General features: G+C 37.6%; 1 protein-coding gene across 2 annotated transcripts in view; it reads right to left on the bottom strand.

The window, feature by feature from the left end:
- Positions 1 to 21525, bottom strand: part of LOC101892176 (rapamycin-insensitive companion of mTOR) — a 105266-nt gene that overhangs the window by 6185 nt on the left and 77556 nt on the right. For both annotated transcript variants that reach the window (XM_011295525.3, XM_011295523.3), the window contains 10 exons: positions 10292 to 10688; positions 6351 to 6537; positions 5927 to 6285; positions 5698 to 5851; positions 5108 to 5624; positions 4680 to 5035; positions 2475 to 2860; positions 2111 to 2405; positions 1883 to 2046; positions 1394 to 1726 (listed from right to left, as the gene is read on the bottom strand). In XM_011295525.3, coding sequence (XP_011293827.1) covers positions 1394 to 1726; positions 1883 to 2046; positions 2111 to 2405; positions 2475 to 2860; positions 4680 to 5035; positions 5108 to 5624; positions 5698 to 5851; positions 5927 to 6285; positions 6351 to 6537; positions 10292 to 10688 — 3148 coding nt within the window. The remainder of the gene's footprint in view (positions 1 to 1393; positions 1727 to 1882; positions 2047 to 2110; positions 2406 to 2474; positions 2861 to 4679; positions 5036 to 5107; positions 5625 to 5697; positions 5852 to 5926; positions 6286 to 6350; positions 6538 to 10291; positions 10689 to 21525) is intronic.

Genomic DNA, 21525 nt, shown 5'->3' with positions numbered 1-21525 from the left:
AGTGAAAAATAAATTGCACTACCACTAACCCTTTAGTGTTATTTAAAAAAAATTGCACTACCACTAAATTTTAGTGGTAGTGAAATTTTATTAGCACTACCACTAAATTTAGTGATTTTTCAAATAAAATTTGCACTACCACTAAATTTTAGCGAAGCCAAAAAAAGCACTATGTATATAAGTATTATACCAGCTATAATGAAGTTTATTGAAGTGAGTAGGGAACAACAATCCAGAATATATAGTACATATTCATAAAATTTGATTACTTTTCTAAATAGCACTAATTTAGTGCTATTTTTTATGAAATAGGGTAAGTGTGCCTAAGTTCGGCATGTCCCAGTAGTCGGCACTTTTTATTTTTAAGCCCAAATAAATGAAACTTTTATAACTAAATATATTTTGTTTACTTCAAATATATTGTCAGCTATCTTTGTGTACAATTTCGCTAAGAAAAGATGATTTATTCTAATAAAAATTAAATTTCTGTATGTGAAAGTCCTCAACAATCCATATTCTTAAGAAAAGTACAGTAAAGACGTCGAATCAGTTTAACTAAACAAAAATATTATATTTTTATGAATTAATTTATTATTATCATTAATTATTCTTACAAAAAAATTGGTATGCCGACTGTTGCAACATGCCATACAGACAATTGGCAAGTGGTGCCGACTACTGGCAAAAAAGCATTGTTTTAATAAAACTACAAATTTATGAAATTTAATAAAAGGTTATTAAAACTTTATTTATTATTGCAAAAACTATACAAAATTTCAAATCTGAATAAATTAACTTTGTAATAATTGAAAAGTTCCACTCAGAATGGTGAGCGATTACAAACGCGAAAATCCTAAAAGTGCCGACTACTGGTACACTTACCCTACCACTAATTTAGTGCAAGTTTTTTTTTAAATACCACTAAATTTAGTGGTAGTGCTATTGAAATTTCACTACCACTAAAATTTAGTGGTAGTGCAATTTTTTTTAAATATCACTAAAGGGTTAGTGGTAGTGCAATTTATTTTTCACTACCACTAACCCTTTAGTGGTAGTGGAATTAAAAATTGCACTACCACTAAATGAACAGTGATAGTGAAATTATTAGTGCACTAAAAATACAGTGCATTATGCCCATCTCTGAGCTGAAGCCAGTCTCAGTTGATGAGCTGAAGCCGGTCTCAAAAGACGACATGGTGCTAGAAGCAGTATAGATGAACTGAAGCTGGTCTTTATATAAAGTAACTGAAGCTGGTCTCTATAAAGACGAGCTGAAGTTGATCTTTATATAGACGAGATGATGCTGCTCTCTATAAAGACGATATGAATCTGCCATCGCTTCACATAGATCACAAAATATAAAACAACTTTTTACTCCAATTCCAAAACTCACCTCGTTCCCGTTTCCAAAAAATACTCAATGCCATTCGAGTGCGTCGATGCATGACCAATCGCCCATATTGCCGATTTCAATTCCAAACATTCCGCTTCGTCGGAACACTTTCCGCTGCTTATAACCTCTAATAGCTGTGGCAAATCGCCGAATTTTCGTAAGGCTGTTGTTCCCTGTGTTGTTTGAACCATTTGCCCATACAAATGGGCCGGTATATTTGGTGGTATGATAATGGGTCGGGTATTGCAATTGCGGCGGCTATAGCCGCCCTCTTCATTGCGCACATGTAGCGTTAGACTGGCATGGGTATCAGCCTCGACAAGCAGAACATATCTGTTAAGGAGAAAAAATATAAAAAAATATAAATTATTAATGTATTCCCTAACAAAGACAAAGTCAAACAAAAAGTCTATCAATTCCCCCAAAAAATGGAGGAGAATAATTTAATGACTTTTTGTTGGACTTTTGCTATTGGGATTTCACGCTCGCCTCTTATTGTAGCCATTTTTCCAATATTCAATTTCTTCTTTGACTTTTGCTTTGGGTTGGTTAAGACCTCGTGACAGGGAATAGTAGCGGGCCATTAGCAGGCGTCCCACATCACCGAGGGTTTTAAGATTTGGCCATAGACTAACAATTTCTTCCAAATAATACTGCAAACAAAAAATGAGAAGGGTTATTTTCAAACACAAACTACGGAACTTTTCAAGTAAATACCTTTTCGTGACAAGCCTCTTCTAGGACATCCATTGCCGCCAAAACTACACTGCGATCCGGGTCCTTGGTTTGTTGTATAATTAAAGGTATACCCCATACCTCGAAATTTGGTATGCGAGCTCTCAGCAATACCACAAGAAATTGGGTGGCATATAAACGACTACCGGGCTCCTTGGCTGACGTTAAAGCTTTTTCCAAAACTTTACGGGGCACTGATTCCAGACTGTAATCCAGACCCGATACAATCAGTTTAACATAACACTCGTAATCGGTATTGCGCACAAGGTTGACAAGACTGAAAATGAAAAAAGGAATATCATTACACCAAACTCCATTCCAAAATGTCCCTGCCTTTCACACTTACTGTTCAAATACTGCCGTATTCTTTAATATCGTAATGCCCTTTTGAGCCCGACACATCCGGCCAATAAATAAAAAATACTGTTGACACATTGTAGTCTCCATATGCTTTGGACTGAACAGACAATCGTGGGCACGATTTGGTGTTGTTATGGCCAACAGCTGAGAGGCCACATCGGTAAAGAAATCGGTTAGCAGACGAACACTTTCTAGTGGATAAATTGCCAAAAGCCAATCGATTAAATCCAAGCCCACTTGCACAAATGGTGGCAATGTTTTACCCTGGATCAGCTCTTGATGGGAAAAACAATTCTTACTGGGCTTAAAGAAATCGATGAGATTTTTAAGGAACGTTAAACTTGGCTCTTCCATTTTGCGGATTACATTGGACTGAAAAGAAAGGAAAGGCAAATTTATTATTAATTTGTTAAATGACAATTTTAGGTTCTCCTTTAGAACTATATTTTAGAGATTTTAAGCTCAGAACCAAAAACGTTACGATTTTTCATCCCCAGAAGGGGGTTTAAAAAGTTCCCATCAAAGCCCAGCCATTATTTAAAATGAACATAATGCACGAAATAAGTAGCTATTATTTGCCATTAAATGGCTGAAACGACCCTGCTTTAACTAGCTAAAGAGTCTTTATGGAGTCTCTATAGGCCAGCTGAAATGAGTCTCCATGGGTGAGCCTATGGAACTAGCTGTAGCGAGTCTCTTTACCAGCTCTGGGTAGCTGAAGTGAGTCTCTTCAGGCCAGTTGAACCTGGTTCCTTCATGCCAGCTGGTGTGAGCCTCTTCAGGCCAGTAGAAGTGAGTTTCTACAGGACGGCTAAAGTCAGATGCTCCAGGCCAGCTGAAGTGAGACTCTTCAGTGTACCTGAAATGAGTCTCTTCAGGTCATCTGATGTGAGTCTCTTCAGTGTTGCTAAAATGAGTCTCTTCAGGGCAGCTGAAGTGAGTCTCTTCAGTAAAGCTGAAATGAGTCTCTTTCGACCAACTGAAGAGAATCTCTTCCGGTCAGCTGAAGCGAGTCTCTTCAGGCCAACTTGATGTGAGCCTCTTCAGGCTAGCTGAAGCGAGTCTCTTCAGATTAGCTTAAGTGATTCTCTTCAGGCTAGCCTATTAAGACCAGCTTCAGCTGGAAAGTCTACGCAGGACCAGTTCAAGCTGGGAGATTCCGGGCAGCCGAAGCTGATCTATTCCAGATAGGCGAACCTACACCGACGAGCTGAAGCTGGTTTCTATAAACGAGCAGAAGCTGGTCTCCCTTGACAAGCTGTGGAGCTGGTCTCTACAGAAGATCTAAGGAGCTGGTCTCCCTATAAACGGGTTGTGAGGTTAACCTCCATAACCTCGAGTTAAACCTGGTCTCCATAAACGCGCTGAAGAGCTGGTCTCCCTTGACGAGTTGAAGCTGGTCTCAATAGACGACCTGGAAACTGGTATCCATACAGACGAGTTGCGAGGTTAATCTCCATATACGAGTTGATCTTCCTTGACGAGTTGTAGCTGGTCTCAATTGACGAGCTGAGAAGCTGGTCTCTATAGACGAGCTGAGAAGCTGGTCTCAATTGACGAGCTGAGGAGCTGGTCTCTATAGACGAGCTGAGGAGCTGGTCTCCATAGACGAGCTGAAGAGCAGGTCTCCATAGACGAGCTGAAGAGCTGGTCTCCATAGACGAGCTGAAGAGCTGGTCTCCATAGACGAGCTGAAGAGCTGGTCTCCATAGACGAGCTGAAGAGCTGGTCTCCATAGACGAGCTGAAGAGCTGGTCTTCATATAGACGTGTTGTGACGTTAATCTCCATACAGACGAGCAGTGAGGTTAGTCTCTATGAGCGATCTAAATTGAATCTCTATAGACGAGTTGAATCGATGTTCTAGTCGAGGTCTTATAGACGAGCTAGTCTATAGACCAGCAGATTCGACGCTCTATGGACCAGTTGAATCCAAATCGAGGCTCTATAGACCAGCTGAATCGAGATTCCATAGACCAACTGAATCGAGACTCTATGGACGAACTGTAGCTGGACTCAGTACTTGTTTATTGAATTCTAGTGGCCACAAAAAAAAAAAAAAAAAAAAAAAAAAAAAAAAAACTACATACTTCTTCCACATTGCTCTTGATAAAATAAAACCTTGTAAACCCGATATGCAATGAGTATTTCGGCTGAGTTTTTAGTTTTATGGCATAACCTTGCAAACTTACTCTGATTATAGTTGATATAACTTCCCAATCCCAGCCGGTGCCATCCTTAGAATATAATACATTCGAGTCTTTGATTAAACGATTCAATTTTATATTCTCTAGGAACGGTAAAAATTTAAATTTCGTGCGAAAACTCGCCCGACGCGATGATGATGACTGAGAATTGGAGTCATCGCTGGAAACAGAGTCCAAGCGGGGCCGATCCAAGGTGCCAACACCACCAATGGAACTAAATTGGCCAATGCCCGGGTGAGAGGTGGCGCTGGTATCGGCAGGCGGTGATTGTAGACTGCTGCTAGTATAAGGTATATCCTGAGCATTGATTTCACGGCGAAAAAGTCTTGTGTGTATAAGGGCTGTAAAGGAAATAAAAGAAATTATTAGTGACACATGTAGTGGGGTATTGATCCTTTTCAGGCATTACTCACTTCCTTCTTGTATAATACTATCCAAAAATAAACTACTCGAGGCCGGACGATTCCTCAACATCTTCTGATAACATTCCAGGGCAGATATGGCAGCACACGCATTTATATTACCCTTTGTGGCGTGCGATATTAGAGTCGGCAGCGCCGGACTTGTACTACAGATATCCGGCGGCAAATGGGTGTGCATTAAATGCAATAGCTTGCCAACTAAAACCGTGGCCGCTACCGATACGGGCACCTCACTCGATACGATCACCTCGACCAAGGCATTGAGAAGACCAGTCTCTAGAAAACAGTACAATTGTAAGGCCAAGTGTTGTTCACAGATATTGGGGGCGCGTGCTGCCAAACTGGGCAATATACTGCGACCCTCGGCAGCCACAAAGCCATTCTTTAATAGCCAATTGGCCTGAAAGTCAGACGGATCAACCGCCTGTAAAGCCACAGCATAGTCGTCAGTCTTCCATGTAGGCTGTGGAAGACCCAACAGTTCGTAAAGCAATTCCAATATTGCTTTCTGGAAATGGAAATAGAAATTGAAATGAAAACAAATATAGAAAGTATTTTTAAGGCCTTCTGTCTGAACTTACTCTAACTTCAATTTGATTTAAATATAAAGCATCAACTATTGCTTTTAAACCGGATGGTTTACTTGGATCACAGAATTCAATGGTCCCAGTCCAGCTGCGCAGAACAGATAATAAAGCTAAACGACAACTTGTGTAACGAAGTTCATGAGCATCTCTGGAAAAGGTAAAGAAATCAAAAATGAATAAAAATCATTGTCATAAGGGTCTCTCACTTGGAATATGGACTTACTTGTTCTTATCCATAATCCCCAGACGATATGTAAAATCGCAATAGGGTGCCGCCAAACAATCCAAACGCACTCCCGATATATTACGCGTGTGTGGCCATTCCAGCAGATAGAGTAGGACACCACTTAAACTTTCGGCTATTCGAGGATTGTGACACTCGACAACATTACGGGTTATCGAGGTAACACCACCGCAACATATCAGCAGTGTGGGATTCAAAACGGCAAATTCACACAGTGTGGCCAGACAAACCCTAAGCAATTTATCCTTTTCTTCCAGGCCTGTATCGGCCAAAGAGACCAGACAGCGTACCAGTACCGGACTTATGTTTTCCGGTGATATTGCCAACATTTTGCGTATCTGCAAAGAAATAGAACATTATTTTGGGATATGAAGGATAATGAAAAGGGATTAAGGTGACTTACCAATTTTAAAGCCTGAACACGCTCATCATTATTCTTTAGCATTATGTCAATTGATCGACATAGCAAATGCGGTAATTGCATGGAGTTGAATATTTTGATATCCTTGGTTGTGGTCAACACATAGCGTATGGTACGCAAAGCAGCCGCTCTCACTTGAGTAAATGAACGTATCAGGGAAGCACTTAAACTGAAAGAGAAGAAGAAAACATAATTTACCATTAAATTTTAAATAATACGCCATCTTAAGAGAAGTTGTTAAAGACTTTCGATTGCTAAAAATAATCCAAAACCCGGGTAAGTGGTGGTGCTGGTATTATTAGTTTCAAGCAACATTGTAAGAATTGGATTTCTTTATATCCAGCGAATATCCTTACATACAAAAATGTTAACTACCCCTGTCAATTACCTGTCACAATGGCCCTTACAATTTGTTTGACGAAGCTCGCCATGCTCATTCGCTAGTCTCGCCGCCTCTGTAGGGCCTCTGGAGGACATTTCTTTGGATTTTCTCTTTCTCTCTCTAATTTAAAGTCAATAAACATCTCCAATAATTAGATAAAGTTAGACGTTCAGAGATCGTGGTATGTATTCTTTTATGAGAATATATTGTGCTTAACCGTCAGTAAAGCAGAGACGCCTATCCAAAGACTTCAAAAATCTATATGCAGACTTATTTAAATACCTTTTGGTCGTCTATCATAAGACTAACTTTCCCCGTTCTCCAATGAGAGGACGCTTTAGTCCTTTAGTAGAACAACTTTTGTTCTTCTGAGAAGACCTTTGGGTGTTTAAGGAAAACGTTCTGCTTTTCCTTGACTACCTTCTGCTCTTCCTTGACTACCTTCTACTCTTCCTTAAGGAGACCTACTATTCTTCTTCTTTGGTGAGACTATCAGCTGTTCGTTGAAGAGAACTTCTGCTTTCCAAAGGCAAACCTTCTGTCAGACCAACAACTCTTCTAAGAATAGACTAAATGTCTTCTACCCTCCTACATGAGAAGACTTTCTGCTCTTCTATCAGAAAAACAAAGGCTTCTATGAAAAGACTTTCCCACAATTATATGAAGAGTCTTTTTACTTTAGAAAGACCCTTTGGTCGTCTTTAAGATCAACTTTCTCTGGTCTTCTTTAGAGGAAACCCTCATGGTTTTTTAGGAAAAGACGTTTGGTTCTTTTCAGAAAAAGACTCTGCTTTTCCTTGGGGGACTCCTTCTGTTTTTTTTTTCTTAAGAAACCCCTTTGGCTCTTCTGTGAAACGAAATGTTAATCTTCTACGAGAATACTTTTGGGTATTCCTTAAGAGGATATTCAAGTCTTTTTTGTTGCTCTTCTGTAAAACGAAATGTTAATCTTCAATGAGAAAACCATTGGGTGTTTCTTGAGAGGACATTCAAGAGTTGACTATATGTCTAATATAAGAAGACATTTTAGTTTTTAATGGAAATACTCCTTCTAAATAGAAAATCTTTCGTTTTTCTTTAGGAAAACCTATTGACAATTTCACACTGAATTGCTATCCTAGCCTATGGTATCAACGAGCTGACTCCCTCAACTCCAACATCTGGTGCCATCTTTCCTCAGAGATCTTAGATGTTGACATATGCGGTCGTTCTCAAACGCCAACTGTAAATTTATAACCCTGAACGGCTATATCCGTTAAATAGATCACAACCTACCCGTTAAAATAGCGGTTATAGACCCAAGATCTTTTTGGATTAGATCAGGAAGAAAGTCCGCAATCGGTTCTTTTTTGCAATTTTCGGAATATTTATCGTGGAAAATATTGGATGTTGGCCCTCTTCGAAATCGTTTCGAAATGCATTTTTGCCTACGTCCCTGGACAAAATTCCTTGGAGTCGATCGAGCTGGCTCTCAAGGTGATTATCCGATTAGGTCCAAATTTTACAAACCATATTTTTATACCCTCAGCCATAAGGTTACAGAGGCTCCGATTTGATCCAAACTTGCTGCATCGTAATATTATTGCCAAACTTGGATCGAGTACGGTGATGGGTAATATCGGTCTACTCCTTCCGGTACCTCTCTCAAAACAGGTCAAAATTTTCATAGAAAATAATTTAACATATAGAACAGGAAAGGGTCATCCTATTTTGTCCAAACTTTGCAAATCTTAATATTTGTATCGGTGCTATTCAGGTGCCAAATCCGACAATATTGGCCCTATCCATCAAGTACCTCCCCACAGAGGGCAAAATTTTAAATAATTATAACTCTCATAAAAAGTAGCATCCGATTCTCTTCAAATTTCACCCACCTCAATATTTCTAATAAAACAAGATCTGATGTGAAGATGGTAGATATCGATACACTCTTTCTGGGACCTCCCCCACAGAGGGTTCAACATTTTGAATAATTAAAACGGCAATAAAATGCGAAATTAATATCTGATTCTCTTCAAAAATCGCACATCTCAATATTTCTACTAAAACAAGATCTGATGTGAAAATGGTTGATATCGATCCACTCCTTCTGGTCCCTCCCCTACAAAGGGGTAAAGATTTTGAATAACCACAAAGCTAAAAAAGCGTCCGAATATTTTCGAACTCGGCACATCTCAATATTTTTATCAACACAATGCCTTGTGTGAAGATAGTAGACATCGATCCACTCCTTTTGGTAACTCCACCACAAAGGGGTCAACATTTTGAATAACCACGAAGCTTAATAAGGAAGAAATGAGAATCAAATTTTTTTTTTCAAACTCGGCACATCTTAATATTTCTTATCAACACAAGATCTGGTGTGAATATGGAGTATTTTGAGCCACTGCTTCTGGTACCTCCCCCACAACGGGTTACAATTTGGAATAAAATGCGAAACATGCATCCAATTCTCTATAAATTTCATACATCCCAATTTTTTTTCTGTCAAGATCGTAGATTTCGGGGAAGTACTTCTGGTACCTCCCCCACAAAGGGTCTACATTTTGAATAAGCAAAACTCCCATAAAATTCGAAAAAAAAAAACCTTCGTCTCTTTTCGAATTTCACACATCCCAATATTTGTACTGACAAAAGATTTTCTGTGAAGGTTGGATATATCAGTTCACTCCTTCTGGTAGCTCCGCCTCAAAGGGCTCAAAACACGCTCTTTAAATGGGATGCGCTCTTAAATGGGATTTTATGCAAATTTCACACATGCCAATGTTTTTACTAACGCAAGATCCGGTGTGGCCATAATATATCGGCCCATCCCTTCTGGTACTTCCCCTAAAAAAGAGGTCACAATTTGCAATACTCATATCTCACATAATTTGCGAAACACGTCAGCAATTCTTTACTAATTGGTATATCTAATATTTACTAAAAACTGAAGTTTTATTAAATATTTTTGTCAGGGATTATCTGATTTGATTTGAAATGGGAGCAAAAACCTCCGAAAGACAAAAAATTAGGAGGTGCCGTTATATGTGGAGTATAACTAAGAACCGTTGATCTATATTTTCCATTATTCAACACCAAACGTAATATCAAATCACAATTTCAAAGCTCTTGCTTTAACAGTGCGAGCTCAATCTAGATTTCAAAAAACAAACCGATGGACGAACGGGCTCTCGGACATGGTTAATTTGACGGATAAATTTTCTTTGATCCTAAATTTTTGGGGTCTCTGACGAATATTTCGGGATCTTGTAAATTGAATGCCAAATGTAATTATCACCCTCCATATTTTATGGGACTGTCCCGCTTGGCAACTTATATAAAAATAACATCAATTAGCCTTAAAAATAACAACAAGCCAGACACAACTGTTATGGCTGTCTGGAATTAAATAATTTGTTTTTTGTTCATGTTGTTGTTGTTTTTTACATTTGTTATTGCTGTTTTTTGTGTAAAATGTTTTGGGTGTCTGTTTATTTTAAATTAATATCCAGGTATTGTTGTTGTTGCGGTTGTTATTTTTTTGTTCGAATGCACTTACCAGTAGAGTAACTCTTCCGTGCTAAATCCCAAATTATTTTTGTATATTGATGCCGCCGACGACGAGGTCGCCAATGACGTTGAAGCCATTGCTGTACCACCGGTGGTGGTACCGCCATAATGTGTTGTTGTTGCTGATGTGTTCGTTGATGATGATGATGGTGACGTTGTTGTCTGCTGTTGGTGATGGTGCGGTTGATGGTGTTGTTGGTGCAGTTTTTGTTGTTTCTGCAGCAGCTGCTGTTGTTGCTGGCACAATGTGGCCAATTCATTGAGCAGATCGAGTCGCTTGCTATCGCGTGTCTCACGACAACACAGCGCTGCATAGATATCATAGCAGTTCTCTGCCGCAGATTTTGTTGGATCCAAGCGATAATATTTTTCCGTGTCTTGTGGAACTGCAAAGAGAAAAAAAAAAGAAAACAAAATATACAGATTAAAGAGAATTAACAAATAAATTTGAAAGAAAAGATAAATGATGGAAACAAGTTTTCCAAAAACTGAAGGAAGAAGAAAATAAAGGACAGATTTTTTCTATAGAAAGAAAATACCTCATAACTGAGGGTTGATTTTTTTCTAAAGAAAAAAATGCATCATCAATTGAGGTCTGATTTGTTTCTACAGAAAGAAGTAATGCCTGGGTACCACAGCCTATGTCAAAAAAAAAAAAAAATCGTATGCATGTCCATGTCTTCGTATAGCCCCCATATAGCAGTGACTCCCGATATTCGGTATTTTCATGATTTTAGCGATATTATATATCCGAATTGGTTCAAATTTCGTATTCGAAGTTTGTATTGGGTACTACAGCCTATGACAAAATATTATATACATAAAAGGTCATTATTTAAACGGTATTTTCGGAATTCGTTGGTGAAGGGTATTAAAAGTTTGGCCCGGCTGAACCTAGCTGCTTTTTTACTTGTTTTCTATAGTTACCACTAAGGCATTACTTTTTTGTACCAGTTACCACTGAGGCCTGATTTTTTTCTATAGAAGTTGACCAATTATAAGTTTGACTACTTTCTACTCCTCATATAAGTTATGTGATCATTTTTGGAAAAGGTTAAAACGTGTGTAAAGTACCAGACCAAAGTATTTCACTTCATCTAAAACTGAAAAAGATGGGACATGCAATACTTAAAGAGCATCCAGCAATAGTTTCCCATTTTATGCCAATAATTGCAAATCAAAATTTTAAACTTTTGTGAAGGAGGAACCAGAATGAGTGGTCCGATAAATTCCATATTCGCATGGGATCTCTAGATGGAAAATATTTAGATATATTAAGTTTGAAAGGAATCGCTGCCTCGTTTCGCAAGTTATGAGTGTTATAAATATTAAAAATAGAGACTCTTTGTGGGGTAGGTACCACAAGGCCGATATATCCCATACTTCACGCAGACATTGTGTTAGTAGAAATATTGGGTGAAAAATTTAAACATATAGGGATGATAAGTTCGGTTGGGTTTTACAAAATTTGTATGCTTTGTTGGGGAGGTACCAGAAGAGATGGCTATATATATATCACCTTCACACCAGATTTTGTGTTATCAAAAATGTTGGGATGTGTAGAGTTTGAAAAGAGTCCGAAGCTTATTTCGCATTTTATGATATACACATATGGCCAAAATAATAAGTACATCAGTTTGTTTGTATATGTTCAGGTAAATTAAAATAATGTATTTAATGTAATGCAAAGCAAATTTTTTTATTCCATTCTTACAACATAAAGCCAACTTATTACAATAAGTATTGCAGGAGTTTTCGAGATAAATTAACTTTTTCATGTATTAATAAGAATTGTGGACAAAAAACAGTGGACAAAATAATAAGTACATTCCGTAAAACATAAAATAAAACAAATAAATTCGAAATTTTTAGGTTTAATTTTTATCAGTATTGCTTATAACATTAGTATCCAGTATATCCACCTTTATTTGCTACGACCTTCTGTATTCTTTTTGGCATACTACTTACAAGCTTACGGCAGGTATCAATAGGTATTTCATACCAAGCTTTTTGTACAAAATCCCAAAGTTGGTCTTTATTTTGGAACGATTGTGTACTAATGCGTTTTTTTAAATCTCCCCAAAGGTTTTCTATGGGATTGAGGTCAGGAGACTGGCTAGGCCAGTCTAGGAGTTTTATTTTATTTTGCTGAAACCAATCTTTGACATAGCGGGATGTGTGTTTCGGATCGTTGTCCTGTTGAAACACCCATAGAAGTGGCATATTTTCTTCAGCATATGGTAACATTATAGTCTCCAATATATTTTTGTACTCGAATCTGGTCATTGTATCAGTAATACGATATATTGGACCAACGCCATTCCAAGAAAAGCAGCCCCATACCATTATGCTTCCACCCCCATGTTTGACTGTCTTTTTTGTAAACCGAACATGAAATTCTTTTCCTTTGGGGCGACGAACGTTCCTTCCATTATCATTTCCAAATAAATTTATTTTGGTTTCATCGCTCCATAGGATATTTCGCCATTTTTTTTCATGTACGGATCCGCACCAACCCAAATGTTCTCTTGCGAAAGATAACCTCATCTTCAAATTTTTTTTACGAAGCAGTGGAACCTTTCTGGCTGTTCGTCCTGGCAATTTGGCATCTGCAAGTCTTCTCCGAATAGTTCGAGTGGATATCACATTGCATATGTCCGCAGAAATTTCCCGAGAGGATATAAAGGGATATCTTTTTGCGAGGGTGACAATATGGCAATCCGTTATATGCGATGTCTTTTTTGGCCTACCGCGTGTTTCTTTATTTTTTTTGGGTTTCAACGCATTTTGGACAAAACACACTGATCTATCAAGTGATTTTGCTATGGTTCTTAGGCTTTTTCCCTCTTTCTTCCATTTTGTCACTAGTCTCCTTTCTTCTGGAGAACAGTGCTTATTTCGACCCATCTATCAATAAAATTGTGGTGCAATTTGTTTTAATTTTGATAAGCACAAGTAGTTAAATAACAAACCTTTATTAAAATGCACTCAGCAAGAGGTAAATATTGAAAAATCGAAAATGTACTTATTATTTTGGCCAGCCAAAATACGAACTTTAGCACAAAAATAACACAGAAACAAAAAGTAACGGGATTTTTGCATTTGTTCACTTGTTGATTCAAAGTTGCCATATATATGTTTGGAAATGTGGCAAAGTTGCCATATTTTACTTAAAAAACTTAACGTACGTTGCGACGATGAACATAAAACACGGTGTACTTATTATTTTGGCCATATGTGTATATAATTATTCAAAATTTTAACCCGTCTTAGGGGAGGTACCAAAAGGAACCGTCCGACATGTCCCATAGTCACACTTGATCTTATGTTTATAGAAATATGTGAGAAGTTTGAAAATATTTCGAATTTTATGAGCCTCATGGATACTTTTGTGGAGAAATGTGGACCCCTTTGTGGGAGAAATACGAAAAGCGGATGACCAATATATATCGTCTTCATAGCAGATCTCGTATTAGTAAAAATATTGAAATGTGTGGAATTTGAAGAGAATCAAAAGATTATTTCGCGTTTTATTAGCGTTTTGTTATTCAGAAATTGTGGGGGAAGTTCCAGAAGGACTTGGCCGATATACCAGGTACCAGGAGTCGTCCGACATATTCCATCTTCATACCTGATCTTGTGATGATAAAATATTGAGATGTACCAATTTTGAAAACAATCGGATGCTCATTTCGCGTTTAAGAGCCTAATGGATGTAGTGGTGTGGGGAAATGTTGGACCCTTTGTGGGGAATGTACCAAAAGAGGTGGATCCGTATCCACCATTTTCACATCAGAACTTGTGTTAACAAAAATATTGGGATATGTGAAATGTGAAGAGAATGTGAAGAGATGTAAATATTCAAAATTTTGACCACTTGTGGGAGAGGTGCCAGAAGGAGTGGTCCTATATATTATATCTTCACAGCTGATATTGTTCTGATAGAAATATTGGGACCTGCTGACTTTGCAAGGAACCGGATACTCATTCCGCCTTTTAAGAGCTTCATGGTTATTTAAAATGTTGACCCTTTATGGGGGAAGTACCAGAATTAGTGGTCTGATTTATCCCATCTTTATACCAGATATAGTTGTTAGAAATATTGGAAAACAGCTGGACTCTTTTTCCCCATTTTATAAGAGTTATGATTATTTCACATTTTTGACTCTTTGTGGGGTAAGCACTTGATGGAATGAGTCTATATCGTCTATTTTCGAAACTCACCTAGCATTGACAAGATATTAGGATTTACAAGGTTTGCGCAAAATCGTAAATCATTTTCTTCAAAAATTGTGACTTTTTGTGTTGGAGGTACCGGAAGGAGTGTTTGACACTAGTATAACGCTCCTTTTGGTACCTCCTCCACAAAAGTGTAAAATTTTGGTTAGCAATTATTTACATAAAATGGGGAATTATTGCATGTCTCATCTTTTTCAGTTATAGATGAAGTGAAATACTTTGGTCTGGTACTTTACACACATTTTAACCTTTTCCAAAAATGATCACATAACTTAACACTAGTATAACGATGTACTATGTATCGTGCACACCAGCCAGACGGACACCTCTAGATCGACTCCAAATGTCCTGAAAAAGACTCGATCCCAAGAGACCGTTATTTCCATAAGGCATGTTTTGGCATGTTTTGATTTGTGTTCTCTAGGGGTATAAAAATACCTCAGTAATAACTAAGGTCGGATTTTCTTCTACAAAAAAAAAAAAAAAAAAAAAAAAAAAACAACTTATCAGCGATGTGTGATTTCTTTACAGAAAAAAAAAATCATTACAAAATTTTGGTATCTTTTCCCCATTAAAATTTTTTTGTGGGGAGTGTGGTGAACAAAACGGAACAGAAACACCCTGAACAACAACTACTTGACATTAAAATTGCTTATTTGTATGTGGCAAATAGTTGTGGTGTTGCATGCAACTGCCTGTGGCATTATGAGAGATTTAAATCTCTATGTTTTCTTCTTCTTCTTCGCCATTTTTTTTTTTTGTAATCATATTATCGTGTTGGCATTTTGTATGGAACATAATTTGTTGCCAACATTTCTTATGAGGTGAACATAAGGGGTTTATTTTTGTTGGTCGGCTATTATCATGGCATGTTTCAGTGTAAAAAGGGAACAACAACAACTACAATAGAAAAGAAACAAAGAAAAATGATTCCCTTTTAGCCGAGTGTCATGCACTGTCGCTGTTAATTTGTTTTCTCCCTTCACCTTTTCAAAAAACTTTTTCTGAGGAAAATAATTGTTACCATTGTTGCAGAGTTTTTTTCCGCTGAAGTCCATCCCATGCCACCGAATAACTTGTATTTGAATAACATTATTTTGGGATTTGACTTTTCAAATTCCTCTCAGTCAAAGTGTTGCACAAGGGCTGCTCTCATTGTATGTATGGAGGAATGTGTGTTTTTGCATGCACAACCAATTGGTCTGCACCACAACCCATCCTTCCGTGTTTCTGTTGACTGACTACACTTGGCTAGTTATCCACTCATCTAGTCATTCATCCATCCATCATTTGGCTGTTACTTTTTTTTTTTTGATGGAAATGTAGTCAGTCCATCAGCCATCAGGAGCAGCACCACTCACTACCTATCACCACCAAAGCACCCTCCTCCATTAGCCACATTCACGTTAGAGTAGTTGCAAGCTAGTTGGCCATAACAATGAGTTTTTGTAGCGTCGCCGTTCAGCAGCTTGTCTACTGTTTCCCCCACCCTCCCCTGTCTCGTTGTTAATGATTTTGTTAAAATTCAATTAAGTGCAATTTGTGGCGCTATCCTCTCTCTATCTTAATGGCTTTTAATTGATTAATTACTTTATAACGTTTTTCAACAGCTTTTTCCTTTTGTCTTGCTTATTCTTAATCTAAAGAACATTTATTGTTGTTGGTGCGACCACCATACAATGTTGCATCAACCGCCGCCTTTTTTGTCGCAAGTGTTGGCATATTTTGCAAGCAGTATGCAGATACGATTCTTACAACTTGGCAAGTTTTGTGATAGGTTTTCGAGTTATAAACTAATATAAATGAAAATATATATTCCAAGAGAAAACTTGAACGTAGGAAATTACACACACATGCTTGGGTTCTCCCATTTTTTATACCCCCCACCCATATGGCTATGGAGGGTATGTATCATTTGATGCGGCCAAAACGTGTCTCACCGAAATAACGGTTTTAGACCGTAGGTTTCTTTGGACAAAATCCGTTTCAGGTCATTTGGAGTCGATCTAGCGATGTCCGTCCGTCAGTCTTTTTGGCTGGCTGGTGCGCACGATGACTCTCGAAGGTAATATCTGATTTGGTCCAAACTTGGTACATTGTAATATTATTATCAAACCAAATCGAGTTCGAAGATGGACAATATCGGTCCACACCTTCTGGTTCCTTCCCCACAAAAATTCGATATTAAAAAAAATATAAAAAAAAAATATTTTACAGCACAGAAAGATACAGGATAATCCGCTTTTGCTTCAATTTTGCAAATCTTAATATTTGCGTCAGTGCTAGGAACTCCTTCTGGTTCCTTCCCCACAAAGGGTCAAAATTTTGAATAATTGTAACTCTTATAAAATGTGATGTAAGAGTCGGATTGTCCAATATTTTTATTAACCCAAAGTCTGCAGTGAAGATGGAATATAACGCTCCTCTTCTTCTGGTACCTCCCCCATGAAGGGTCAAAGTTTCGAATAACCAAGACGATTATTAATTGCGAAATAAGCATTCGGTTCTCTTCATATTTCACACATCTTATTATCTCTACTTACACAAAATGTGAATATGGAGTATACCGCTCCAATCCTTCTGGTACCTCCCCACAAATATTTCTATCAACACAAGATCTGTTATAAAGACGGTAAAGATCGAATCAATTCTTCTGATATACCCACCACCCCTAAAAGGTTTAAAGTTTTAAATAACCAAAACGTTTGTAACCAAAACGTTTGTAAAATCTGATATAAGCATAGAGATCTCTCTATATATTTCGCACATCCAATTATCTATAACACCACCAATATATCTAAAACACTAGATCTACCGTAAAGATGGAATATATCTATTCTATCTTTACAGTAGATCTGGTGTTGTATTTTATTCATTCTGATACCACCCCACCAAAGAGCCAAAATTTTGAACATTCATGAAGCTCACAAAACGCGAAATTAACATCCGATTCTATTCAGACTTGGTACATTTTAATATTTCCATCAACACAAGATCTGTTATAAAGATGGTACAGATCAGACCATTTCTTCTGGTGCCTCTTCAACATTGGGTTCAAGATTTTTGAAAAACAAAACGCTAAAAGAATGAAGGCGAAATAAGAATCCAACTTTCTTCAAATTTCGCACATCGAAATATTTTTGCCAATGCACGATCTGTTAAGAAGATGATATACAGGGTGCGATGAAAAGAACTGCAACAAAGTCAAACGCCATAACTTTTAAATTTTTTTTTTAATGTTATTGAATAAAAGCAAAAAATGTCGGAAAAGCATCAAATTTTAGAATAAGTTTAGATTTGTTCCAATTGGTCACTGAAACCGTCACACGCTGCCCGAATGTAGCTCTGCGTTATTTTGGCCCATTCCCGGCGAACCGCTTGCTTGAGGTGATCGACACTTTGGAATTTTTTAGTGCCAATCTTGCTTTCCAAAATACTCCAGACACAATAGTCCAACGGATTGATATTCGGAGATTTTGATGGCCATTGTGCGCTAGAAATGAAGCGAGGAACCTCATTTTGTAACCATTCTTGGGTGGCGCGTGCTGAGTGCGATGGTGCTGAATCCTGTTGGAATGTCCAAGATCTGCGGCCATAATCTTTGCGTTCCCAAGGCTTTAATACACCCTCCAGAATATTTTCGCGCTAATGTTCGCCATTTATTCTGATTATTCACGGTCACCTTATAAGAGCGGAGAGCGATCATCGGTTGTTATGGCGGCTCAAACCATTACCATGGCCGGCGCTTGAGTTCTGGTGGCCAACCGATGGTGCACATTTTCAGCTGACCTCTTTGGCAAGTAAACACGATCATTTTGTTGGTTAACAAACTGGTGGACAACGAATGTTTTCTCATCGGAAAAAACCCAAATCGGCAGTTCACCGCTTTCCGCCAAGTCTACGCTACCAGTATCACGGTAACGAGCGATGGTACGAGACACAAAAGTTTTATACACATTTAAATGCTGGAGTGCTCTAACGATAGCCACTCGTGGTTTTCCAGCCAAATATAAAGAAATCACCCTATCATGCTTGAATTCCATTACGAATAACTTTTGCTCTGGAAAATTCTCAACAAAATGTTTTTGTACGCTTGTAAACAATATAATGAGCTGTCACGTCGTAGACCTCATAAAGTATATATATTCATAATCAGCATAAAATTCTAAGTCGATATAACTATGTCCGTCTGTCTGTCTGTTGAAATCACGATGCAGCAGTTTGTATTGTGTCTAGGATGTTTGGTATTGACGGATTTGTCTAAAAATTGGTATTTGTTGGTCATAATGGGTTCCAGCTTCGGTGGCGAAGCATTGCATGTATGGGACCACGATTTGGTATAGCCCCCATATAACGGTACTTCCCGATATTCGGTATTTTAATAGATTTTGCAACATTTTTCACTGATTTGTCTAAAAATTGGTATTTGTAGGTCATAATAGGTCCTAGTTCGTGTGGCGAAACATTGTATGTATAGGTCTACGTTTTGGTATAGTCCCCATTAACGGTACCTCCCGATATTCGGTATTTCGATGATTTTTGACATATTTTTCCATGAATTTCTCTGAAAATTGGTAGTTGTAGATCATAATAGGTCCCAGTTCGTGTGGCGAATCATTGTAATTATAGGTCCACGTTTTGGTATAGTCCCCATATAAAGGTACCTCCCGATATTCGGTATTTTGTTGATTTTTGCCACATTTTTTCACGGATTTGTCTGAAAATTAGCATTTATAGGTCATACTGGGTTCTAGCTCCTTTGGCGAAACATTGCATGTATAGATCCAAGATTTGCTATAGCCCTCATATAAGGGTACCTCCCGATATTCATTTTAATAGTTTTTGCCACATTTCTTCGCGGATTTGTCTAGAAATTGGTATTAGTTGGTCTTAATGGGTTCTAGCTCTTTTGGCGAAGTACTGCATGTATAGGTCCACGTTTTTATATGGCCTCATATAGCCGTATTTCCCGATATTCGGAATTTTGATGATTTTGGTATATGTGGGTCATAATGGGCTCTAATGTTTCCTTTACCCTAAGGTGGAGGGTATTAAAAGTTTGGCCCGGCCGAAATTAATGTTTTTTACTTGTTTTTTTAATTTTTCATATATGTCATATAAATTGAAGGAAGTAGTCGATATAGTCCAAACCTCGCATATCGCAATATTTATATCACATTTATTTAGGTCCGATATGAAGTGGACAATATTGGCCCATTCCTTCGGTACCCAACCCATAGAGGGTCAACAATTTTTATAATCATAACAGAAGTCGAAATATATTTAAATAATCGAACATTGGCTGAGGGTATACATCGATCGGCAATACTGACTGGTACTTTTTAACTTGTTTTTCTCAAAATCTGACCTCATTTAATGAGGTACCTTTCCTATAAAAAAAAACAGACATTTGTGGGATTGAGGACATTGGAACCCGATTTCCTATTAAAAATTTCGTTGCAATAAATCGTGTGTTCCAATTTATATAGCAGTCAAGGAACGCGACAAGCTATAATTTTCCAACTTAAAATCTTAATTATATAGAGTAGCTACACAATTGTCTGTTCATTCATTTGCAATAAAATGTAAATTATGTGAAAATTGCATAATACAAAATTGCTGTTGTTGTTGTTATTGTTTTTTAATAAAACAGCGGTTTACATTTCATTATTGTCTGTCTGCGAATTGTAATAAATAAAAATTGAACAAAAAACAAAACAAAAAAACACAAAAATAATTATCATGTTGAAACCAACAATTAAAGTGTTGCTAGCAATTGTATTGAAGTGATGGATGACTGATGGAAAATTGTTTGTTTTTTTTTTTAATGGAAAAGGTACATGCATTTCCACAGTGCACCGCTAGAATATATTATAGGGTCTGGGACCATAAGTTTGTCCCCGAAATTCAATTTGTAATGCAAATATCCTTAGCACGTAATGGAAAAATTACAATTCTGCAAATAAAGTCATGGAAGCTACACCAAAGAATTGTAATGAATACCCGCTGTTTTTCATTACAGACAACAATTTTACTTCCCCAAAGTCCCGGTCATTGAAATTGAAAACGAGTGTCAACACCTTAACAATGAAAACAACAACAACAACATCATCGCACAACAATGACACTTTTCACAACAAAGTTTATCGTTGGCAACAATTGCGGCAATATGTGAAGGAAGACGGAACGGAAAAGAGTGCTCGTACAAAGTGAAACAATAACAGAAGGTGTGAAAATATCACACACACACACAACAAGACAAATTGAATGAAAAAAAAACAAGAGAACAAAAATAAAATTGCAATGCCCCGAGCAAAAGACAAAAAAAAAAACAACATCAACAACTGAACCATTGAAAAAAACAACAGCAACGGCAACACTACGTCAAGTGTAAACAACAACAACGACGACGACAGCAGCAACAACTATAATAATAACAAGTTGCAAGTCAGTCAAATACCACCTGAGGTCAAGCAAAAGGTAAGCAGATCTTCACACACGCATGTCGGAGCTGAAGCACCAACAACAGCAGCATGGAATTGTTACCGCTGCTGCAGTTGTTATTTTCCAGGCCAAAGGTGCGTAAAATACCGTCTGTTATGACGCAGAAGACTCAACGCAACATGTCACGCAATGTAAACAACAAATGGCTGCAATATTGACCGACAAACGGAGCCAGTCCCGAGAATCAACCGAAGGATAAACAAGTAACGAGAGTATTCAGTAGAGAATACAAGTAATAAAGCAGTAAGTTCAGCCGGGTCGAACTTTGAATACCTTTAACCATTTGAAACGAGTTTGGAAATTTTCAAAAAAAAAAAAAAAATAAATAAAATAAAATCCGTTAAAAATTCTGTTGAAATCTTAAAAATACCAAATATAGCCGTTATATTGGGGTCTATAGGAAGTCGTGGACCTGCATAGGTAACTTTTGTCATAAGCCATTATAATACTCAAATACGAAACGAAATACGAAAAAATCCG

This window comes from Musca domestica, unplaced genomic scaffold, assembly GCF_030504385.1.
Source record: "Musca domestica strain aabys unplaced genomic scaffold, Musca_domestica.polishedcontigs.V.1.1 2, whole genome shotgun sequence".
In the NCBI taxonomy this organism is placed as follows: Eukaryota; Metazoa; Arthropoda; class Insecta; order Diptera; family Muscidae; genus Musca; species Musca domestica.
This window is presented reverse-complemented; position numbering and strand designations above follow the sequence as displayed.